This window comes from Epinephelus lanceolatus, chromosome 21 (assembly GCF_041903045.1).
Source record: "Epinephelus lanceolatus isolate andai-2023 chromosome 21, ASM4190304v1, whole genome shotgun sequence".
Taxonomy (NCBI): domain Eukaryota; kingdom Metazoa; phylum Chordata; class Actinopteri; order Perciformes; family Serranidae; genus Epinephelus; species Epinephelus lanceolatus.
Genome location: NC_135754.1, coordinates 19963675 through 19990078, shown reverse-complemented (window position 1 = coordinate 19990078; position 26404 = coordinate 19963675). Strand labels below are relative to the sequence as shown.

The following is a 26404-nucleotide window of genomic DNA, read 5'->3' as shown; positions in this document are numbered from 1 at the left end:
AAAAATATTCTGCTCTTTTGGACCAAAGACGCTGCTCTGACAAGAAACAGTCTTGGCACAATCTTACAATGCAGTGTGTTCCCGGTTAATTATATCTCTTTTGTTCCTGTAAACTTGCTATTTGTCTGTAGCCTATTTATTTGTTTGATGCTGTCTTTAAGTTCTTGTAGGAGGTGATGTAACATTTCAACCCATAAAAATTAAGTGCAATAACATGGAATAGCACAAGAAAAAATTGTTGACCATGCTAACTAAATTTAATTAAGACTTGGAGAAGTCTTTGTCTGCAATGCTTGTATGAAGACACTAACCTCTCACAGGGTTCAGATGGGATTTTGGGCCCATTCTTCCACACCAACAGTCTTTAAATCTTGTTGTAAACAAGCCCTTGTCTCAACTTCTTTTAACGCGTTAGAGGCATTAAATTCAAATTGAGTGTATATTCATAAAAAAACATTAAAGTCCATCAATTTGAGCATTGGATATCTTGTCGTACTGTATTCAGTTGAACTACATATACACCGATCAGCCACAACATTAAAGTGAAGTGAATAACACTGATCATCTCGTCACAGTGCAATGTTCTGCTGGGAAACACTGGATCCTGACATTCATGTGACATGCTTCATTCTCTAAAATACCATAGCAGACCAAGTACACCCCCTCATGGTGACGGCACTCCCTAGCTGTGCCACCTGCAGGACAGTGCACCATGCCACACTGCAAAAACCTGTCAGGAATGGCCCAAGGAACATGACACAGAGCTTAAGGCATCGACCGTGGCTCCAGATTCCCCAGATCTTAATATGATTGTGTATACCTGGGATGTACTGGTACCCCAACTCGCAACCCACAGGACTTGAAGTATCCCCCACCAAGGCCCTGTGTCCAGACGCCCCAGGACACCCTCAGAGGTCATATGTCTATGTCTCGACAGGTCAGAGGCCCTACTGTGGATCAGACTTGGCTCTGCCCTGTCAAGGCATGGACACAAGACATCTGAGGCAAATTCAGGGCCCACTGCTCAAGCATTCTCTCTGACCCCCCCATCCTTCCTCTCTTGATCCATGTTTCGCTTAAGCAACTTTTGATTTTTTTCTTTCTTTTCCCTTTTTCTGTAACCCTGATTTCCCTTCCCTGGGGAAAGACATGGCAGTGTATGTTCGTGCTCCGGCAACATAAGCAGTCACTCAGCTTTAGCTGCATTTAGAGATGAATCCTTGTGCAGGGACCTAGTGAGAGGGGCCTTGAGAGCCTCCACTGCTTTTTCATACAAAGTACAGTCTTTTAACTTTTTAAAACCTAGAGCAACATGGTGAGCAACTTGGTAAGAACTGTCCCAAAAAAATAGATGTTGAAAATTATTTTTAAAAATTAGAGCAAACGCTAGGGGAAAAAATTATAATTACTATTACATTTAAATTGTTACTGAATTATTTTAATTTTTAATCACTCTTTCCAGGTAATTTCCTTGTTTGTTTGTTTTTACCTTTCTTTTTTTCTTTCTTTCTTTCTTTCTTTTAATACTAATTTTCTTGTTTTTAATTTTCTCTCTTTACTTTTTTTTGCTATTTTTGGGGTGATTTCTTCTTTCATTACACATTGCCTTCTTTCCATGTTTTTATAGGAAATCAAGCCAGTTTGCTCAGGTTTCAAAGCGTTAACAGACTGATTCAGCAAATTGTAATGTGGTTATGGCACTGGTAAAAAAATGCAAACAAAACCAAGCTTTTATTCCAGGCTTTTGGAGGACCCCCCTCCCATTGGATCCCAGAGTAATCAGTCCCTCTTTTCCCCTCTTCGACGCCCCTGCTCTGGGGTACCGGCACATCCTACAGATGCTTGATCAGAGGGGATCTAAATCTAGGGAATTTAGATGCCAGGTCATGCCTTAAGAACACTGCATTGTAACGAGACTATCAATGATTTTCACTTCATTTGTCAGTGGTTTTCATGTTGGGGTTGATCGGTGTGTAAAATCGGGTCAGTGAAGTGTGCCGACATAGATGAAGATGAAATGAGCATGACTAGTTGTTGTAAAACCTATTTATACAGTCTGAACATGGAATCATTGCCGTTCTGTTAATGGCTGAGTAGTTTTAATGTGGGCAATGATTTTATCAACACCAAGATCTTAACTCGGGGAAAGCAGGTAATGGCAGTAGTCCTGAATTTAGTCTCAAATTTGACTGCACTGACAATTTAGCAACATTGTGATTTCCTCTGTATTTGTGTCATCATTGTCAGTTTATCATCTCACACTCTAACAACAGCCCACTTACCGCTCTGTTTTAATTAATTGGAAATAAAGGAACATGAGGCTGACAGGGAGAGCGGAAAGAGAGACACATCCAGTTGGATTTAGTCCCAGGCCGGCAGGAAATGAGTCGTTCAGTATTAGGAGTGTGTGTACCAAATAAATGGCAATGAAAACAAAATGGAAAAACACTTTTACTGGCTGATGTTTTGGGACTGAGACGTAATGATAACAGTGATTTTTGTCTGAACAGAAGATGGGATGTGGAAATTAAACTGTGGCCTTAAGAGAACAAAATAGCTGCTCAGCTATCTGCTGTTTATAACCTTCATACAATAATGGCTGCATCGATTAAGGTGTTGTGTTTTTCTTGTCTTTTTCTCTATATTTTTAATCTTTTTTATTAGGGATAGACAGATGATAACAACACATAATTACAAGTGCTATTCCCCTTTTTTGTAAACAACAGGAACAATGATCATTGTTTCTGCATTAAAGATAATAGCTATAAATTATGAAATATTGTTAAGTATTTTTCCAAACATAACAACAGAATGGAGTAAGTACAAAGTTGGTTGTAAATAAATGTTCAAAGTAAGTTAGGTTAAAGAAGGAAAAAAGGAAAAGTAGATAAACAGAATAATAAAAGTCAAGTTGAGAGAATTTTTTTTAACAAATTCAAAATTAAGGGTGCTCTTTTTTTTTTTTTTTCAAATCAGGTATATGCTGTTTAACTGTACCTCACATAACAGGTCTGTATACTTGTATCTGTCGCCTAATTCGAACAGGGGCGGGATCTGATGACTTAACTCACACGTAATGCACCGCAGTCACATTGAACTGTTATTTTATTATTTCATTTACTGCTTTAGGTTCCTCTGAAGCACGTACCACGTACTGACTCGATGTCATTAATCTGATAACTGGCCATTACAAGAAGATAAAGAAAGCCACATAAGTTTATTCAGTTAATGATTAAAGATGATTTGCTTTAAGACTGTTTTTGCTCGACTCTTGGCAGAAAAACATGTGAGGAGTGCCATGTGAACTGCAGAAAAAAACTGGTGTCCTATATTGTCTAATATTTGCTGATATTAGTTATCAAATGAAAATGCATCAGTGGAAAAAGGAAAGCTCTCAAGAATTATTATGTAAGCAATCAAAATAACCAGGTCTTCCAAAAAACTAAAGTAGTGCTTCAAGATTTAAAAGGAAAGAACACTCTCATTATTGTGAATCCATCTCTCACCAAGAGAAACTATTCTGTTCAATGTGAGGGATAAAACAATTAGAGGGGAAAATCTGGCCCCTATTGACTCACCTTTTATGTAGAAATATGCACAATGTGAGGACAGTATAAACAGAAATGATGGATAACAGTGAACTTCATAGTAAAATTTGTAATTAATCAAATTACATGAAATCAATTAAAATTGAAGCCTGGGGTTTTGGGGCCCCCAGCAGTTTGGGGGCTTAGGGGTAGTTGTCTGATTTGCCTGGTTAGTTTACAGTGCTGTATATTTGTATAAGGCTGCACTAATTTAATTCCTTTATTAAGTTAATCAGGCATCTGCCAATTTGACCCATCCACATTTCATTCAGTTTCCTCTATCAGTGTGGCCCTAAATCTGGAGTTAGAGGACTGCCAGTCCTCTAACTCCAGATTTAGGGCCACAATCCCTGGCTTCATGTTACCTGAGCTGATAAAAATGGTCTTAATGAGTGAGAGCACTGGTATCAGAGCAGTAATCTGAGATATCTGGAGTGAAAAGTTGGATCAGCATATCCTTAATTTTGTGCATATGAAACCCATCTGTGCGAGTGTCAGTAGGATCTGTGCTGAGCATACTGTGCTGCCGCTTGGATGAAATACAAGGACAAAAAAAATCATGAAAAATAGCAAGGTATTATAAAATACAGCCTAAATTACAACTACAATTTACTTAGTCTCTGTAAAACAGTCTTAAAATTATAGAGTAAGGATAAAAACTTGTAGCAGGGCAATGGTATTGTGCAACACTGCATTTCATTGTACATTTGTGTCTGGGGGTGCCACCCACCAACATAAACATAAATACTTTAGATAGATACTTTACTCAGACTTCCCGAGGTCTGTCTCACAAATTAAACACAATAAATACATTAACATTAGTTATATACGCCTGTGAGCACCATTGTTCAAGATTCAATATATCTATTCGCCATTTGCCCAGGTACAAGTGTACAAGGCCATTTGAATTCTTGTGTGCATTGTTGGTCACTGGGTGAATGTGTGACTAACTGCAGGTAACTTAGCTATGATATGATAGCTGACATTAGTGATGGTTGACTGATTTGCACCCACAAACCGGCAAATCAGCAAAAGCCACACAGAACTGTAGTACACTGTAATATTAGCACAATGCCAATTTGTTAAGTTTATTTAAGGTAAGAGATAAGATAAGGCTTTATTAATCCCACAGCGGGGGAAGTCACGCCTGTTTCGATTAGATGCCTGGTCTGTTTGCCAAGCAATTAATTTTTTATGCACAAAATCTTCTGATGTAAAAAAAGGTTGTTGGCTACCTGAAAATTATGTGTCCATTCCTCTATTACCCTGTAAGTTATTCAGATTCCTTTAGTCCATAAGGGTCCTCAGATCAAAAGAATCAGAAGGTTTTTTCATAAACATTCATCCAAGTTGTGAATCTTGTTTTAACAGTATAAAGTGGTGTTGTGTCAGTATGCTGGGTGCCTTAATCGTCGAGTACCATAACTCTTTCTCTCTCTGATGTGCTGTCTGTCAGAGCTAGATCAAATGAATAATTCATAATTCCGTGCTCAAAAGGAATTAAAGGCCTGTCATAAATATAGGCCTGTTGATTTCAGTGATTTAAGCAAATAATTGCCCAGGAAATTAAAATTATATTAAATAATTTATTCGTTCATATTTCCAGTCTTTGCTGAGCAAAAGTTTTTTGTGTAAAAGGAATTAAAAGCCTGTGCCAAATAGAAACATGTCCCTAATATCAGCCTGCTGATTTTAGTGATGTAAGCAAATAATAGCCTTGGTTATTAAATAACATTTTATGGGTATTAACTGTAAAGATATAGAAATATCGTCTGTAAAATTACTGCACAGCATGCATCTCAGTATAGATATGAAGGTATAGTAATGGTATATGGTATATGTATGATTATGAGTAGATAGATAGATAGATAGATAGATAGATTCGGTGGGACACTTGGAGCATATTTGAATATTGAGGGCTTGTGTCCCCCCAGTATATAATATAATTGCTGCCTTGATACATAGGCCTACACCTAATGTAACAATTATTTAAAAAGCTCAACACTTAACTAGGAATAATGTAATACAAGTGTTAATAACAATTAAGCATTATGAAATCTATATACAAATGTAAAATAAAGGAGTTTTAGATGCTGTTTACCAATAAGAAATGTTAATGTGTCTTGAATCACACACAAAGACAAAGAGTTTCGCGACGCCATGTCTCTCTGCATTTCAGTACCTGTTCATGTAAATATGTGTTGTGTGTTTACATGACTTCAGAGCTCAGGAGTACTTGTGCTGTCCGGTGAGCCTCTCTCAAACCTTCGCCTCTCCTCTCACGACCCGTCCGCTACACCCATAATTCCCCGCGCCAGGACAAGATGGACGAAAGCAGCGACCGCCGGAGAACAATGTTTTGGCAATAAAACCCCAAAGCGGCGAATACGGAGAGAATATAGGCACGTTTGAAACCAACTGCGGTCATGTGTAGGTAAGTGGGCAACTAAATTTACTTTTATCGGTGGTGAATGCGTTGGCTTTGTCGAGATACACGCGACGGAATTGTCTGGCTCGGCGCAAACGGGGAGATGCAGTGGGAGCCAGCATCATTGTTTCTGTTGCATGGGCCGTAATGCGGGTTTTCAGTCGGGGCAGCTAGCAGCTAACTAGCTAGCTCATGGCAGCCTGATTGTTATAAACACAGCTGCCTGAAAGCGCACAGTTTTATTTGGCTCGCTCACTGGAACTGAAGTCCGCATGTACCGCAGCCGCCGAGGGGATGTTTTGCTAGCTAAATGTGCTGGTAAGCGTTATCCGGGTGTGATTCAGGCTAAAGTTAGCTAACAATAAATAGAGCGCCAGCGTTGCTCGCAGCCAGACAGATTTGATTCCACGAGCGTCATCAAAGCTTGGGAATTGGAGAATGAGCAATTTATGCCGCTGGCCTGACTTTAACGTAAACCTGCGGTTTAATTTCACCTTATCCACTGTTATTTTATTTTTATAAATAATTCACGCTGCTAGGTTTAACGATGCTCTCCTTAATATACCATCTGTGTAAATAACCAAGATGTGCGTTACAGCATCAAATCACGAATCGTGTTTTAGCGTTAGCTAGCTTGATAGCAACACTATGTAACAGGCTAAACGTTACGTTACATGATCATAACGGATCAAATTAGACATTTATTGGCTGCCTAATCGACTTATTTGGGACTACATCAATGGTGGTGTTGGTGTGTCTTTATTTGAATGAGCCATCTTTGCTTTTAGGGCGTCTTAGCCTATTGTTTTGATTGAGGACGTAAAGGTGCGTTGATTGTGTCTCATTGTGGCTAACCGGCTAGCTCGCCGTGCTAACTAGCTAGCAAACTGTTATGCATCACAAAAGCTCATCCGCTTTCTGTTGAATTCAGTGTCGCGCAGCCAAATGGTCGGCTGGTCCAGACTAAACAATAAATTCCCATTCCAGTCTCATGTGCTAGTTTCGATACACGTACCGCTTAGTCACCCGGCTGCGCCTGCCTAATTTGACTGAAATGTCTGGCTGTATTTGACCTAAATATCGTTTGTTTTAGGCAAGTGTAGTGAGCCGATTAATTCGCCAATATTGCAACCAATGCCCCCAGCCTTTTAATTCATGTTTGCTTATTAGCCAAAGATGGCAAGCGGCGTAGTCCAGCATGCATCAAAGTGTGAAAACAATAGGGATGTCTGTCTAAAAGCTATCAAGCTACTGCACAGATTTTATTTTGGCGACAGTCCAAGACACATGTGGTGCTAAATGCCCCAAGCAGAACAATACGGGATGTGGACTGAATATATCAGAGGCAACTTTTGATTATTTCCCCCTTATATTGAGCAGAATGTGTATTTTAATGGAGTGTAGAGCTTCACAATTTTTACCTTGAAGTCACTTCATCAAACCCTCACACAGCCTAGATCAATGATATAATTTATCCACAGTGTGTGTCTCTGTGGAGCTCCTGTAGACAAATCTGGGTTCTTTCATGATGGCTGACCTAATTTTTTTCCATTTGGGGTTTGATATGGAATTTGGTACATTGTAATAGTTAGGTCTTCTTCAAGTATTTATGACATACTGATCATAGCAGCAGTTATACTTTGGCATGTTAAGTAAGCTGTGCCAAAAGTCTAATGTTCAGATTGAGATTTAAAAAAAAAAAAAAATTTAAAAATGGCCTCGATATTTTTAAGTAATGTACACATCATGGTAAATTGTGTGATTCTGTATTATTATAATACATATTGCTTACATTTCAAAATATTGTTAACATGATTTTTAATTTCACTGATCTATCTATAAACATGCTCTGTTGTGTTTCATATAGTTGCTCAAAGTGAGATGTTTTTTTAATTGATTTTTTTCTCAGTGTGAATTAAGTCTTCTGAAAACTGTGCATTAAGGTTTCCAGTTACTGTTCGCAGGGCTTCCATTACGTAACACCTAATAAATCCAATTAAGTAATAAATGGGCGAGGGCGGCAGAGGAAATTCAGTGAACATTGTCGTGCACACAGTACACACTGTGAAAGCTCTCTAGCAGTGACTTAATTTCTAACTGTCAAGACTTATAAGAGATGAGGTGTTATGATAAAAACCTAAAACAAAATGTAGAAATTGTGTTGTATACACACTCATGTCTGAAATCATCAACATTTAACATGACTTTTTTTCGTATATTCTCTTTTAGGATATTCTCCTCCTGCATTCCTCTTTAGATTTACTGCCCTCCTTCTTCCCTGCACAAAGCAAAACCACCACCATGAGTATTATCCAAGACAAATTAGGCAATGAGTTTTTGCGCAATGGTGGCATGGATCCCAATTTTGCACCAGGTATGCTTATGTTCAGCCACCTGCCGCCCGTCACCAGCTTTACACGGCTGGCCTCCCAGTCTGTCATGGGCGAGCTTCCTCAGGAGATGATCCTCAAGAAAGAGCGTGACTCACCCCCAGAACACCAGGGCGCCAATGCTGTGAACACAGGGGGCTTCCTCCAGAGCATGGGCATTAAGCAGGAGCGGCTAAGCGAGCTGGATTACCGTATGCCCCTCTATGGCGGGGGTGGAGGAGTAGGGGTGAACTGTGTTGGAGGGGGCGCGGGGAAGAGTGGTACTGACATGCCGGACATGTCTTTCGGCAACCACCACCAGAATCACCAGAACATGCTCCTGCATGACCTCAGCCTCAGCAACGTTCGTTCCCTTGGAGAACCGGTGAGAAGGAGTTGTTGTTCTAAATATTGTTTCAAGTGGTACATTGTTAATGTTTAGTTGAACTTTAATTCATAGTCCTTTCTTCCCTCTTACAGTAATGCTTTGTGTGCCTGTTTGCTATTTATAGAACTTACCTTGTTGCTTGTCCTTAGATGCCTGGAAGACCGGGTAAAGAGCCAAAAGAGTCCTCAGGTAGAAGAGGGCGGAGGAGCAATGGGGACGGGCAGGGAGGCAAGGCACGAAGGAAACGCAACGATGCTGCAAAGGTTAGTCACTCATCTGTTTTCCTCATCTTCTTCATACAACAGAAAAATATGTGTTCTTTGGCTGAAAGTATCTGTACATGAAGGAATGCTTTAGCCTGTTAGAGGTTTGTGCTGCACTGACATGATGTGGAGAAGTCAATATCTTACCTGGCTGGTCATGGTTTTCTCCTTGTAGGCCATGATGTTGGATGCAGACGGAGCCTGCCTGTCCCCCAACTCAAAACCACATATCTGTGAGCACTGTAATGCTGCCTTCCGCAGCTCCTACCACTTGCGCAGACATGTGCTTATACACACAGGTGAGAGATTTTCGCTGCTTGTCAGTGCGTCAGTTTTTCCTGAGACTTTTAGTTTTTCTACAGCAACGTCTACTTCTTCCTCCATGAAATGCACCGTTGCTGACAAGATGATGCACACAGGATGTTAGGTCAGGACGTTAGGTTTAAAGGAAGCTGTGTTTGTTCCCTCTGCTACATAAGAGCATAGGAGAAGTTTGTGTCAGGCTGTAATGTAGCTGATAAATCAAAACTGTAATGAAACTATGCTGCTACACACAGCCTCAGATCAATTTGCGTGGAGCCAGGTATAATGTTGCATTGCCAAGGTTACACAAAAACACCATTTCCCAGTGCTAATAAACACAGCGCTCTCGGAACAAAATCAATTTCAGATTTCAAATTACACTCTTCACTACCCTCCACTGTTACTAATCTCCCCTTCACCATGAGAGTTTGGGGCCTCACTTGAAAGCAGGGATGACTCAGTGGTTAGTCATGTATTTCTGGACGTCTTAGTCATTCTCTTTGCTGGGAATTCCTCACTTGGCTCTTTGAATCTGAACTCATAAGGCTCTGACTCAAAGGAAAACACAACCTTTTATGCAGCTTTAGTCTACTTGGAATAATTTACACGGTTTCGCACACGAGTCTCATACATCTCATTTTGATTGTGTATTTTTTTTTTTTAAAAAAAAAAAAGCCAAAGCTTCATTTGTTACTGTGACTCTAGTGTTATGTGACAGACTGCGAGTTAATTAATGTGGTGAGCGGATGGTTGTACTCTTGATCGCACAGGTGAGAGGCCTTTCCGGTGCAGTCAGTGTAACATGAGCTTCATCCAGAAGTATCTGCTCCAGCGGCACGAGAAGATCCACAGTGGTGAGTTTCTGCACTTGGAGGTAAAGTTAGTTTATATACACTTCGCTGTTGGCCTGACACTGTCATCTGTCTTTTGCAGGAGAGAAGCCTTTTAGCTGTGACCAGTGTAACATGCGCTTTATCCAGAAGTACCATATGGAGCGACACAAAAGGACACACAGTGGCGAGAAGCCATATCGCTGCGATACCTGCCAACAAGTAGGTTATATGTAGTGTGTTTGCTAAGTAGCTTACTGCTGTTTGGTTTTTAATTTTCTGTGCTGTGATGAGTAACGTGCATTATTTTCAATAGCATGTGGGCTATTCTAAATCTTTTTCTTTCTGTACTTCCCACAATTAAATCCCTATCTTAATGGGATTAGTTGTGTCAGAAGAGGTCAGGGATTGTAATGCTCTCTTGTGAAATTCAGTGGTATTTCTGCAGTTAAAAATAAGAATATATAGGATTTCAGAACTGCTTTAGACTATCCAGTAGAAACTAGGCTTATATTTCTCTCTTCTCGCCTTTTCTCCACTTTTAGTTTTTCTCAAGAACAGACCGGTTACTGAAGCACAAACGGACTTGTGGAGAAGCCATAAAGAAGGGCCTGGACCCAAACATGCTGGAGCTCAGCGAAGCGGAGCTAGGCCAGGGCAGCTATTCACTCACTCAGGGAAACTCTACCACCTCCGGACGCAAGAGGGCCAAGTCCAAAAACGGCGAGGGCGGTGAGCGCAAGAGGAAGAAGAATGCCTCAGCATCAGCCTCGTCCTCTGGGGGGATGGCCCGTGACCTGGGCCTGCAGGACTTCAGCATGGAGCACCCCTCAGGCGCTGGCCCCTCCATGCAGGGACGTACTCCCAAATTGGTCTTTAAAAAATCTGGCCGCAAGGGCATGGACAAGGGCCTCCTCTCTCTGGATGACAGTGCTGATGGACAAAAACGTTTGGGCCAGAAGCCCAGCCACATGGATCATGTGGAGGGTGCCGGCCTCGATAACATGGGTCTGCTCCATGGAGCCGGGGGCAACAAGCAGGGGCCTACCACCAGCAGCAACTACGATGATGCAATGCAGTTTGTGAAAAAGCGGCGCTACCTCCATGCGGTTAACAATGACTATGGAGCTGGCTCACTTCACATGGCACCCCAGGGCAGCAGTGTCATCCAGGGCTCCCTGGGGCCAGAGCCCACGCTGGCCATGCTGGACTCTTCGCCTTTGGAACTCAAACATGACAAGTCGGGCATTCCAGATGAGGTACTGCAAAGCCTGCTAGACCATTATAGCCATAAGCCAGAGGGGACACACCACCATGACGTGACATTTGACCTGTCAGACCACCCACACCATGTAGACCTCCAGCCAGCAGCCCCTGTTACCCCAGAGCTGGAGGATGACTCTCCCAACGGTGGTGACAAGACAGCAGTGATGAGCGAGTACTCAAAGTTCCTCCTGCAGGCCCTGGAGCGCACCAGCCATAGTGGACCCTTCCCCAGCCTTGGTCCAACGGGGCCTTTCCCGCTCCTGTCCAGCAGCTCCAGTCCCACGGGGCCCCTGTTCTCAGACAAACACGTATACACCACATCCCCCCTGGATTGTGGATATCCACCTGCTGTCTCCTCCCCACTGCCCATCGTCGCCCCCTCATCAAACTCCTCCTCCTCGTCCTCCAAGTCCCACTATGGCATGCTCGTCGGCTCCCCCTCCCAGGCAGGCTACCACCTCAGCTTGGAACCTACTAGCCACCAGCAGCTGACTCCATCTCAGGAGCTGACTGACCAGTTGGAGAAGCAGCACTCCCCTGGCGCCTTCAACCTACCTCCCCAGGACCTGACTGCCTCAGCAGAGGGCTCCAAGGGGCAGCAGCCCAAGGCTGGAGGGGGTGCTGCACCCACCAATGGCTCCAGCTACCCAGACCTGTCCCCACTGAACCCCCCTAAAGAAACCACATACCAGATCGAGAACTTCGCCCAGGCCTTTGGCTCCCAGTTCAAGTCAGGGCGGCGGACCCCTCTGAGCTATGGCAGTGATCCTGGGGCAGAGGTCGATCACCGAATACGGACTCCAGTGTCAGAATTCTCAGGGTATACCAGTTTGTTAGCTGACGTCAGTGAGCCAGTGAGTACAGGATCAAAAACCCAGACAAGCCAAAGTTTCAGATAAGGGTCAAACGAGGTGAATCCAGTAGGGGGCTGTTCTGTTACTGTCCATACGGTCCCTATACCCATCCTAATTTTGTTCTTGTAGCAAAGTTTTGTTTTTTAAACACTGCCATTAAATGTTAATACAAAAATGACCAGGGAGGGTCTTTCATGGCCTCAAATGCAATTTTTTAAATATTCTCATTTTTATTATGTATTTAGTCGCTTTTTGTTTAAGAGTAGTGATTTTGATATGAACGTACCGTAGATTTAAATGTAATTTAAAACATTTAGAGGGTAGCTATAAACTTGCTTGTTTTTCTTTTTTTTTTCTTTTTCTGAACCCATGTGTTTTACCAATCATCATACCATTGTAAAGTAATAATGAATAATGTTGATAATTTCAATAATAACAGTTGTGGCAGGGAAAGGCCCAGAATTCAAATGGCAAAAAAAGTATATATTGTCTGTTACAAGAAACGTATTAACTCAGGAAAATAGGCAAAATTGTGTAATAAGACTTTGTATTATGAGATGCAATTAGCACAGTTTTTACAGGTGTACTTTGAGACTACAAAGCTTTGATTTTGTTTTTGTGGGTTTTTTTTAACTCGTCAGAACAACAAATTACAATACATGATCATGTTTGGTTTCTGCGTGTAGCTTTGTTGAGATTATGGTACTGTTGTGTCAATGTGAAGACATCCACATTTCTTTTAAGAGCCACATGTGTGCACGAGGTAGGATAAATCGTAGTGGAGTTCAGCGCACAGCATGTTTTTAAGTAAAGAGGACGTTGAAACGTAACTGGCCGTCTGTTGACGTTAAGCGTCAGTCGATGAAGCCTGTCTAAACATGCACTCCTCTGGTTGTGCCCACAAGTGGCCAGTAGACAAGACACAGCTCAGACAGAATTCAATCCACTGCTGTTCCGGTTGTCTCAGAAAACGATCCATGATCTTTTCATCATGCTGTTGCTGAAGTGATTTCTTTAAAAAAAAAAAAAAAAAACAAGTCACCACTTTTCTACTCCACTCCTTGCTGTTCATTTTTTGTGTCAATGGAATCAAACAAGCACTTTTTTAAACAAATCATTATTGGAAGCAACAACAACCCATTCAATTTGCATATGTGATACGTGATTATTATGCTAATGATTATTAATATTATTTTAAGAGGAGAAAACTGTGAACGGGGGTTGGGAGGGAGGGATTGTGGGTGGGAAGGGTGGGAGGGATGAAAGGGAGGGCTGGGTTATTGTTCAGTGGGGTTTGATAGGGGTTGACTAGGCATGACCATGGGCATCTAAATGTATTTTGTTGCTTTTTCTCTGGGTTAGAAGAGAGGGGAAGGGAAGGGGGGGGGGTGTTTTTCTTACGGTTTGTCAGGTGATGTTGTAAAATATGATTTGCCATAATTTTGTTATACGATATTTTGAGAGTACCTCTTTGTATTTAAGTGTTTTGAGAGATGGGCTGACATGCTGGAATCCTTATATCTTTGAACCCGTGGGTATGATGGATGTATACCCAAACCCTTTTATTTATTCTCCACTAGCCACACAAGAACTCAGTAGCAGATATTTTTGGCAAGTAATCACCGGACCTGCAGCCTCTAGCCCCCCCACCCCCACCCCCATTCCCTCTACTTTTTATGATGTTTTTAAAACTCCACTGTTGTAGCTATTGCAAGAAACTGCTCCAATAATACAGTTAAGAAACAGAAAAGTTAAGTTATACCCACCTCCCCTCCCCAAAATGCAGCCCTGCACTCACAAGAATAAACAATGGCCTTCTTTGTCTTCCATGGCTAAAGCCATTCTATCCCGGCAGCCAGGGTTGATATTTAATTTAGTTGATTTCCTGTGAGCCGACCCCCCTTTTCCTTTTCCTATGTCTGTGAGCTCCACAGCCAAGAGACTTTGAAGCTGCTCAGATCACAGGGAACAAAGACTGACTGACCAGCCACCTCACTCCAAACACACACTATGCTTTTAACAGAGAGAAAATGAGTTGGGTGAGAGATGAAGAAAGGAAAAAAAAAAGACAATAAGATTGACCTAAATATACCTCATATCACTAAAGCGCAAGAAAGCAGGGACACGCGTTTCATGTATGTAGTGGAAATATTTGTAGTATAGGTTCGACATATTGTATAATCATTTAACACTGCCTGTGTTTACGATTACAGAGCAAATGACTCGTCAAAATGCAAATGTATTTTTTTTTTTCTGTAAAAACATCCACGCCAAGCAGTGTTGCATTCTAGATGCCTCATAGAACATTCATTTTTTTCATGTTATATCCCTTATTTTTGTTAATTGCCATAATGTGTTTTGATATGATCTCTAGAAGGATATTGTTTACAAAAATGTACAAAAACACTAAAAATGTGTGTTCTCAACTTTTTTTTTTGTTCCTTTTTTTTTTTTTTTTTGGAGGTTTTTTTTTTTTTTTTTTTTTTTTGAGTTTTTTCTCCAGTATGCATGATAAAGACATTTTTGTATGGCTTTTTTTTCTGACTGTCACCTCAATACCAAATTTTGTAGCAGAAGCCTCCCCATTCCTTTGTCTTATTTGTTCTAGACCCCTTGTGATATGATTTCCCAGGCTGTACCTGTTATTGAGATGATGAACGGATTAGAGAAGCCAATAAAAACTTTTTGTTACAAAAAAGTACACGGTGTGGGAACTTCTCTTAGAAGAACTGATTCTCCAACACTAAAATAAGATAGCACCAGATATGTGCATTTACTTGAGTACTTTACCAGAGTTTGTACTTTCTCAGTATTTCCATTTTCTGCTACTTTATCCTTTTACTCCACTACATTTCAGAGGCAGATATTGTACTTTTTACTCCACTACATTTATTTTAATACAAGAATTAAGATTATTAATCAAAATTAAATTTAGACATTATGACATGTTATTATAAGGTAATCTACCCAGCAGTGTATATATATATATATATATATATATATATATATATATATAAATTGGCTTCACCTTTACCTTCTGCAATATTAATGAATTAGTAACAATATTCTTTTGCTAACACTTAAGTACTGTCATTTACATAAGTTTTTGAATGCATCTGTAAAATATCAGAGTACTTCTTCCACCTCTGATCACATTAGGTCTGCTATATTACCCAGAAAAATAAGTTTGCATTGCTGGGTGAACTACTTTAATATAACTTCAGTTAACTGTAGACGGATACCATAATTAAAATCTCTTTTTCATGATTGCTCTGGCAAAATGGCAGCATACGAACAAGGCAGCAGACTATAAAAATATGAGGAGAAAAGGGAATTGCAATATACAAACTTAAAAGCAAGTGGCAATAATACCAACATGGTAATAAAAAATAAATAAAAAAAAAAGATTAAAATTTGTAAAAATAAAAACTTGCCTTTAATTAGTTTTTTAGCCACAATGTTGTCCAAAAATAAAAATTAACGATTTTAGCTGCACAAGACAACTTAGGTCTCAAGGTCACGTGCAAACCGCCATGAAAAGCTAACTTGCCAGAAATGCATCCAGACCTCGGTGTCCAAGGTAATACAGGTGTGTTTCCTTACTTCTGTAATACTTGTGTGTTAAATAACAATAACTGTATAAAAACATTTAACTAAAAATGTATTTGTTTCGTTACTTTAGCCGGGTCCATGTCATTGGTCCGACAGCCCATTGGTTCGACATCCCATTAGTCCGACTGTCTGCGGTGCTGAACGGCTCGCGGCGGGCGTATGGTGCGCCGCGACCGGCTCTGAGTCAGCTGGGAAAGGCTTGAGGCGAAGCAGGCTCACAGCTTATGTGTTTGCCACTTTCTTTTTCATTTTAACCCACACCATGATCTTTTCCTAACCCTAACCAAGTGGTTTATGTGCCTAAACCTAACCAGACCTTAACCACAGGGTATCATGATGATTTCGGAACGGACTTCGGAACAATGGGTTTAATATGGTTGGAACAATGGGATGTTGAACCAATGGGCTGTCGAACCAATGGGCTGTTGGAGCAGTGGGCAGTTCCCACTTTAGCCTGTCCGTCGTCTCGCGCTCACATACTTTCCAGGCTAACGTACAAACTTCGGCTACTAACTAGCTAACTGTTACTCAAGGTTAAGCTAATGTTAGCTTGATTTGTCTGACCGTTATTATCCAAGCTAAGGTTAGCTTAATTTGTTTGACCGTCATTATCCAAGCTAATGTTAGCTTAATTTGTCTGACTGTTATTATCCAAGCTAATGTTAGCTTAATTTGTCTGAGCGTTATTATCCAAGCTAACGTTAGCTAATTTGTCTGACCGTTAATATCCAAGCTAACATTAGCGTAATTTGTCTGACCATTATTATCCAAGCTAATGTTAGCTTAACGTTAATTTGTCTGACCTTTATTATCCAAGCTAACTTTAGCGTAATTTCTCTGACCGCTATTATACAAGCTAACATTAGCTTAATTTGTCTGACATGTTACCCAAGCTAATGTTAGCTTAATTTGCCTGACCATTGTCTCTTCTCCTATTTCCTGAGAGGACACTGGTAATTTCACCACCAGCATTGTAGCCAGACCTGTCACCACTGAGCCTAAACTGCTATAGGTCTGTGCTGCTGTGAGGGTAGCTGTGGGTTCCCATCCCATTAGCATCTTTACAAAGTCCACAGGTAAGTACTGTGTTTGTGTGTTCAGCTTAAGTAAGGAATACTAATACAATTTAAAAACACTCGCTTAAAGATAAAGATCCTGTGCTCAAAAATGTATGTAAGAAATGAATAAGCATGAGCAGTAACATGTACTTCAGTATTAAAAGTAAAAGTACACGTAGTGGGGAAGCTTTGTATTTATCTGCACCAGGCCTGCAAATTCGTCATTTAAGGGGCAATGCCACTTGGCCTTTCGTGTTGTCAATTTTTTGAGGGCACAAAGGCCAAAAGCCAGGGCAGCAAGGCCATAAAATAAAAGAATGATTTTAAGTCCACGTCCATAATGAATTTAAATTAAGGACTAAGGATGTAACCATCTGTGAAATGAATAAATAAAACAAGCTCAAGTAATAATAATGAGTATAATAAGTAATAATGTGATTTATTTAACAGCACTAATAAACCCAATGTGTTTTAAATATAGAACAACCAGGTTCATGTATTTATAAGCAAACAATCTTAAATATTAGGCCTAAATATTTTTTGAGTGTACATGATAAACTGACTCACTGAACAAGACTGGCTTACAATTATTTTTGATGTGTTGTTAGATAGCTAACAAACAGACTACAGCAGGGCTATGCATTTACTATTTTAACTGGGCCGCATTTCAAAACCAGATCATGTCGATGGGCCACATTTTTAGCAGCAAGCAACCAATCCACTTTTTTTTTTGCATACATATACAGTACAGGCCAAAAGTTTGGACACACCTTCTCATTCAATGCGTTTTCTTTATTTTCATGACTATTTACATTGTAGATTCTCACTGAAGGCATCAAAACTATGAATGAATACATGTGGAGTTATGTACTTAACAAAAAAAGGTGAAATAACTGAAAACATGTTTTATATTCTAGTTTCTTCAAAATAGCCACCCTTTGCTCTGATTACTGCCTTGCACACTCTTGGCATTCTCTCGATGACCTTCAAGAAGTAGTCACCTGAAATGGTTTTCCAACAGTCTTGAAGGAGTTCCCAGAGGTGTTTAGCACTTGTTGGCCCCTTTGCCTTCACTCTGCGGTCCAGCTCACCCCAAACCATCTCGATTGGGTTCAGGTCCGGTGACTGTGGAGGCCAGGTCATCTGCCGCAGCACTCCATCACTCTCCTTCTTGGTCAAATAGCCCTTACACAGTCTGGAGGTGTGTTTGGGGTCATTGTCCTGTTGAAAAATAAATGATCGTCCAACTAAACGCAAACCGGATGGGATGGCATGTCGCTGCAGGATGCTGTGGTAGCCATGCTGGTTCAGTGTGCCTTCAATTTTGAATAAATCCCCAACAGTGTCACCAGCAAAACACCCCCACACCATCACACCTCCTCCTCCATGCTTCACAGTGGGAACCAGGCATGTGGAATCCATCCGTTCACCTTTTCTGCATCTCACAAAGACACGGCGGTTGGAACCAAAGATCTCAAATTTGGACTCATCAGACCAAAGCACAGATTTCCACTGGTCTAATGTCCATTCCTTGTGTTTCTTGGCCCAAACAAATCTCTTCTGCTTGTTGCCTCTCCTTAGCAGTGGTTTCCTAGCAGCTATTTGACCATGAAGGCCTGATTGGCGCAGTCTCCTCTTAACAGTTGTTCTAGAGATGGGTCTGCTGCTAGAACTCTGTGTGGCATTCATCTGGTCTCTGATCTGAGCTGCTGTTAACTTGCAATTTCTGAGGCTGGTGACTCGGATGAACTTATCCTCAGAAGCAGAGGTGACTCTTGGTCTTCCTTTCCTGGGTCGGTCCTCATGTGTGCCAGTTTCGTTGTAGCGCTTGATGGTTTTTGCGACTCCACTTGGGGACACATTTAAAGTTTTTGCAATTTTCCGGACTGACTGACCTTCATTTCTTAAAGTAATGATGGCCACTCGTTTTTCTTTAGTTAGCTGATTGGTTCTTGCCATAATATGAATTTTAACAGTTGTCCAATAGGGCTGTCGGCTGTGTATTAACCTGACTTCTGTACAACACAACTGATGGTCCCAACCCCATTGATAAAGCAAGAAATTCCACTAATTAACCCTGATAAGGCACACCTGTGAAGTGGAAACCATTTCAGGTGACTACCTCTTGAAGCTCATCGAGAGAATGCCAGAGCAAATCAGAGCAAAGGGTGGCTATTTTGAAGGAACTAGAATATAAAACATGTTTTCAGTTATTTCACCTTTTTTTGTTAAGTACATAACTCCACATGTGTTCATTCATAGTTTTTCATGCCTTCAGTGAGAATCTACAATGTAAATAGTCATGAAAATAAAGAAAACGCATTGAATGAGAAGGTGTGTCCAAACTTTTGGCCTGTACTGTATATATATATTTATACAGGCATAGCCTTCCTCAACATGATGCAGAAACAATAAAAAAGAGCTATCAATGCAGAAGCATAATAAGTGACATTAACAGTATCTAACTTGCAGTCTTATAGTGGATGCACCTTGCTCTTACTGTGAGTGAATCAAGTTTACGGTATGTCATGTGATCCGTCCAGGGATGTTTTAATGTGAAGGCATCATGGTATCATATAGACAAGAGGCCCTGCTGCCAGAAGATGGAGCTATAGACAGACAGAGTCAAATATTGACAGTTACATTGATTTTATAACACTAGTTGCTTGAAATGTTAAGCTTGTCATATGTGACCACCTTATTACATGCTGGATGTAATGTCAACAAGATTCTTTTGTTTTCACACTGACTTCACACTGTTGACCTTGATGGCTGAGAAAAACCTGTTTCCTAGACACTGAAGGGAGAGCGTTGTGCTGTTCTCACGGCCACTGGCTCTTTATCTTTTGTTTGGAACAGATCAGCAGCTTCAACCCTTTTGTACTGTTTGACTCACTTTTCAGCAGCCTCTAATTAGAACAAGCAAACAGTGCTCTCTTTAGGCAAATTAGTTTTGTTGTTTGTCTCAGTGTAAGTAACGTGAATGCAGCACTCGCTCAGCCCAAACATCACAGCCCTTATGTAACCAAGTGTTTTAGTTTCCTGATCTTGTATTTAAATTATATTTGCATTAATGTTCTTGTCTGGTGAGTGTTAGTTAAAGAGCACCAATAATTCACATATCCAACAATGGTTCAGTCAGTAAAAACCATTTTTGCACAGCAGTGGCTTCCTGCCTTGGTGTAAATAGCTCTTAGAATTGCTAGTAATTATTAGTTATTGTAAATATTGAATTGTAAAAAAAGACGCATCATCAGTGGTGGAAAGCAGCTAACTACATTTACTCAAGCACTATACTAAATACAATTTTGAGATGCTTTTACTTTGAGTATTTTTATGTCTACTTCACTATACCTTAGAACCAAGGATTGTATTTTTAACGTCACTTCATTTATTTGATAACTTACAAAGTTACTTTGGGGGAAATTGGCAAGCTACCCAGCAGATAAAGAGTATTTATAATACTTATAAAATAAGCCCCACCTTTACTAGCTTTATAATTATGTACCCATTAATGCTTCAGTAATTTTAATCCTAATTTTAATACACATTATTCTGAAGTGGGCCATTCTGTGTAATGTTACTTTTGGTATTTTGACGCAAATACTTTTGTATGTTTACTTAAGTAATATTTTATCTGCACTTTATGTTGGTTTCATTTTATGTGTTTTGGATGCTCGATCATCATCTTGCAGCGTAATTGGTGTGAAAAACTAATTTCATAGTCAAGAGTCTTCAGGGGAAATGACTGGCATTGCCACTTTTTGCTAAGCTGGTATCAGTCTCCCTACCTCACCCTCATGAACATCATGTTCTATTTCTAATCATGGTCATCATTGCCAGGAACAACGGGTTGGGTGGGGTTAAGGATGGCCATAACTGTAAGTGACTTTGGACTTACAGCTGGAAAGAGGCCCCAGAGGCAGTTATTGCTCTGTGATCGTACGTCTGTTGACACTCGTCACGGCAACATGTTCATAAAACCTTGCTGGTGAAAAATGCAGCAGGAGAATTACACTGTAGATGACTTTGCAGGAATGAGGCATTTACCTGCTTAGAAACAAACTGCTGAGGTGATCACACCATGTAAAACATGTGATAGTAAGCTGAAACCCAGTTCAAAAACTTTTAAATTTATTTTAAGAGAAATTAAATTTGTTAAAGGATTGTGAGGGAAAAATGAATAGTGAGGTCCTTTTTGTTCAGCAAAGCAATGTGGTCCTAACATAGTGTTGGACCATTGGTGGGATTATGTTAATGTCTGGATCAAAGTTAAGGACTATCATTGGGAATGATAGACTCTAATTTTCCATTTGAGTAACATAAGTCAGGGGTTTCAACGGTTTTCATGCTAAGGTACCCTTAGCTGAAAAAGAGACTGAGCAGGAACTACACTACTACACGTACGTATATTGTATAAAATTTAGTTGCAAATTATACTTGGCGGTTGGCAGACGGCCCTATCAGCCTTTTAGGCCCTGATCACACAGAAAGTATTTACCAGCTCAAGTCGGCTTTTTGTAACTGGTTTTAATGAGAATGAAGCTTTGTGCTTACAGTTTTTGCATTCCGATGCACCTTGCATTTCTGCGCCCTAGATGCCGGGCGTTTTTGCTGGAGCACTCTGAGCTCCTCAAGTTGAAAAAACTCAGAGTGGAAAAACGCCCCATGTTATCTCATTTATCCCATTGTCCAATCGGATGATTTGAAGTTTACAGTTGGTAAACAATGGAGGAAAAACTGGTGGTAGCAGCTGCTGGATACTCAGAGTTAAACGGTCAGAAGATAGACAGCAGGTTGTCAAACTGCCCCTGAGTCATCCTTAAATGTCTGTGCCTGAAAACAGCCATCATGGAGGCAAAGCTCCTGGACCAACTGGTGGTACTCCCCATGATTCACCCTCTTTTTTTAGGGTCTCATGTACCCACACAGATCTCTGCTTCCCTGTGCCAAACAAACTAGTTACTGACCACCTCTCACCCTTAACCAGAGCAACCTTGGGTGATCAGGGCCTAAGGCTGCAACTCCATTTTCTTTTGTTATTCAAGTTTTTCTATTTTAAGAACATCAACAAACAAATACAACAAACAAATATATAAACACAAACAGCACAGATAAACAAAAACACAGGATCATCTCTGCAGTGTTCATAATATGAATGATTCAAAAGTCCATCAGCACAGCACCAGTCCTTGTAGGAGTCATCGTGACCTATTCTACAAATCAAGCCTGGAAACAAACAAACAAAAGGTCCCTATGACAAAGGCAAAGTAAAAGGAGCAAAAGTCCTCTCCCTCCATCTGTGTTATAACTGTAGTTCACCAAGTAAAGAAATTATAATAGTTAAGCATGGAATATGCATCCAAAAAGTTCAGCACAGTGTCTAGCTCCTATGACAAGTCCTTTTATAAAAGAAAAACACTGATTTCAGACAACCAAATATGATTCTCTTCAGTTATGCAGATTGGCTATCATTTATTCAGATTGCAGCTCCATTTGTACAAAAATGGGGCAAAATATGTTGGATTCAAAAAATCAATTTTGCAGCCCCCCTGCAGTAACTGCGGACCCGCTAGGGGTTGTGGACCCTCTGTTGAAGATGCAGACATAAATGATGTCAGTTCACATATGTAATCTAAGAGTGTTTGTTTCTCAATGTATTGTAACTGAAAGCTTAAGGCCCTTTATTAGTGATTTAACTGGTATTACACTAATCTTTAACAGCACCAAAAACCTTAAGTTGTCCAAAAGCCCCAAATATATTTAACAGGTGTTTAAACCGATTTTTTGTTTTGGCCTCATTAACCAACACTTATAGAAGCCAGTTATTGAACTACTTCACCTTTTGTTAAAACTCACCTTATCTTTAGGCTATTTTGGCCATTTTCCACTAACGCCCATGATGACGCTGAAGTGGCGTAAGAGTTTGGTCATGTGTTAATTTAGATATACAACTGGGATCAAAGTCAACTAGGAGGTAATATCATTTTATTGGTGCTGATCGGATGATAGCTCAGTTTCTATTGAACTTTGAAAAGAATTTTAAGACACTGCTTGAGACGTGATGTTTTAAAACGCACTTTGATTTTCCGTATGTTCCAACTTTTATGTCAAGGTTCTTGTCAACCTTATTTAGCTGTTTTAACACCAATATCATATTATCTCCCATCTTATGACGTCCTTGAATCAAAGGTCACGTTGTCCTTTGTCCCACCCCGTTTTATTGGCCACCCAGTTTCCGATAAGAGCTCTAAGTGGGTTGAATCACTTTCTGAAGCAATATTTTTAGACTTTTGTCAGTGACTGCATTTGGCTTCTTGGATGCAGCTTTTTCCTGTGGTGCTGTGTGAACAGTGTCGTGTTGTAATCGGGCCTGTGAAGAAATTATGTTTGTAGAAGTTGTCACAGGGTTGAATGTTGACATGTGGAACTGCCATAAATTCATAAAATGACTGGAAAGGAATTTAATCTTTGCCTCTCCTGTTTATTACGGCTCCTATAAGTAACTTATGAAGTCAGAGCCTGATATGTACAAAAAAAGGTCCTATTTACTCTAGTATAAAGGAGCTGAACATTGTGATTAATGACAACCAACAGTGTTGCATGAATATTAAAAGTCCAGTGTAGGATTTAGAGGGATATATTGGCAGAATGGAATATATTGTAATAAGTATGTTTTCTTCAGTGTATATAAAAAAATATTTGTTGTGTCTTTGTTTCCTAAGAATGAGCTGTCTATTGGGAGCGGGTCTTCGTTTATTGAGATCGCTATGTTGCACTGTCATGTTTCTACAGTAGCCCAGAACGGACAAACCAAACACTGGCTCTAGACAGGGACATACGTGTTTTCACGTTGGCCACCATAGTTTGCAGCCCCATCATGACAAGAGCATCAGAAAAGTGTGACTGTCCGGATCAAAAACAAAGGGCAGCAGGCATTAAGTTATTAAAGAAAAAAGATCAGCGCACTTTAGCAGGTTTTCTGAACTGAAACTGCTTTATTAAGCTTTTAATCACTTTTAATCACCTGGTCCATTTGTTTTGGAGAGGGAGAGACCTCTGCCGGTAATTCGGCTTTCGGTAAAAACCTCCAGAACAATAATTACTGAAACAATCTGCAATGGTCCCTACTAGATGCCACTAAATCCCCCTAAATCGTACACACTGTTCATGTAAAGCAAGTAAAGATAAGTAAAAGTAGTAAAATCCTCCAGTCTTGTTTTACACATTTTCAGCCATGGAGATGAGCTCAGCCTGGAAACATGTTTGTGACATTATTTGGTGCCACTGTGGCACACTTGATATTGCTCAATGATCATAACCTCTGTCAGTAAACTCTCCTCTGCTTTAAAGCTTCCTCCTTTTTTAAGGAAGTGATATATTTCCAAGTTTGTGTTAGCTTGACTTAAGTGGATGTTTTCTCTTTATGTGGGTTGACCCAGACTCCTAAGACACATTGCAAATTCATTTAACATGAGTAACCTATTCATTTATTCTTATCACTGACTCCTTACTGGCAGAGGTCATTGCTTCCTTTCGTTTCTCCTCAACTGTGGTCTGAAACCACAGTTCGTTTCACAGTTGAGAAACGAAAGGAAGCAATGAGGTGGTTTAAAGAGCAGTAACTGTATATATTAAGAAATCAACAATAAAGCACTTTAGGATTCCATGTCCGTAGCAGTTTGGTGTTGCAAAATTTAGAGTAAAATATTTGGTAAATAACAAGGTGGGAGGGATCTGAACAGGATCACTTTATTTCTATGAATATTGTGTCAATACATTTAATCCAACCTTAGCTATAATAGGAGTCATATGATGTAGAATAAACCAGAACCCTGAACATTAAAAACAATTTTAGTGCAAAAAAATAATATAATGTGAGCTGTCCTAAATGCCCTGATACACCAAACTGGCATCAAAGAGCTAGTGGTGACAAAGGCCAACTGTTATATCACCTTACATCACCTGTTTCTCAGCTAAAAAGTTAGCACACTGCAAAGAATACAGCCAACGGCCAACAAGCATGTAGGTTCTGCACCTGTGTGAGAGGAAATAACTCTCCATAGTAGTAGGTGGAGACAGTCTGCATCCATAATTATAGAACCTGAAAGACCAACAGGATGGATTCAAGATGCTAGTTAGCCAGTTAGCTACTTTTTTTTTTTTTTTAGCATTTTTGTCTTTTATTGATGAGACAGCTGTATATTGACAATAAAGGTAGGAGAAAAAGGGGAGATGACATTCATCAAAGAGCCCCGAGTCGGAATTGAACCCCGGCTGCTGCAAAGGACTCAGTCTATTTAGGGCACACACTCCACCAGGTTAGCTCAAGGTCGTCCCGATCTTATGCCCCCTTAACTGTTGGTTTCCTCACTTCCGTTTCTCTTCTCGTGCACTCAGCTGAATTGCCAATCATAGTGATTTCACTCACCGACAGGCTCCGCTGGCTCGACACTGACAACAACATGATTGTCTTCCAAATCACAGCCGACAAGGGCAGGCTAGTGTCACTGATGCAGGAGGCATCTCAAAAACTAGGGCAACAGACACTCACTGTCAACTGACCGTTGGCGTAGTTTGTCGGGGCCCTACAAGGTCCAATATGTATGACATTTTGTTGGTACAGTATTTATACACCTATGAGCAAATAGATACAAGAAAAAAATAGAAATGTACAGCATGTGTTAATCTATGTGGTACATAAATGTAATGATTAACTAATTAATTTCAGGTTTTTGATGGCTTCATATTATCTAATGTACCTCATGCAAAGATTTGAGTGGTGGTGATGTTGGAGGAATGTGACCTGACCTCTGCTTTAGTTCATTTTTTTCACTAGTTACATAGCATTACTGTTAATACATTTCAATCGTTACCTTTAAGGTAATATTATCGATTTGATTATGTCATGTACGGTAGCATCAATTCATAACCTCCCTTGAGTGGCCACCCCAGTCAATGAACTATATCCATTGTGACTTTAAGGTTGGCCCACGGATAAAATTAGTGGGGCACTCTGTCGGGTTTTCTAAAAGCAATGAGGATGTTATTTTAACATCTTCTCTAGTGTAATTTTAAGAGGGTTTCTATGATTTAGTAAGCAGTTGCTGAGATAATCTCACACTATACAGATCACTTGTCAAACAAACAGCACGGTTAGCTCTTCTTTTCTTTGGATTTTGCTTTGATGAAATTTGTCTGAGGTAGTGTTTACGATGACTGTAATCACCCCTGTCTCAGCCTTTATGCAGCTCTTAAATCTGAAACTCTTTCTGGACATAAAAACAAAGAAACTGACAGAGATAGATCTATGTCATGGGAGATAAATGATTAGGTAGACAGGGAAAGCGGGCCCTCCGAGTCTCTTCTGGGCGTGAAATGTACTTTGGCACTTAGTGCCGCCCCTGGAGGAGTGGCTAATGATTAAAACTGCCAGAGGAGTACAC

General features: G+C 40.3%; 1 protein-coding gene across 1 annotated transcript; it reads left to right on the top strand.

Annotated features, from left to right (window-relative positions):
* The first annotated feature begins 5881 nt into the window (after positions 1-5881).
* On the top strand, positions 5882-12472 carry znf281b (zinc finger protein 281b). The gene is made up of 7 exons (XM_033611503.2): positions 5882-6021; positions 8245-8769; positions 8922-9035; positions 9211-9334; positions 10109-10192; positions 10272-10390; positions 10714-12472. Exons 2-7 carry the CDS (start codon positions 8317-8319, stop codon positions 12331-12333), a joined length of 2514 nt encoding a protein of 837 aa, XP_033467394.2. The 5' UTR covers positions 5882-6021; positions 8245-8316; the 3' UTR covers positions 12334-12472.
* Positions 12473-26404: the final 13932 nt, after the last annotated feature.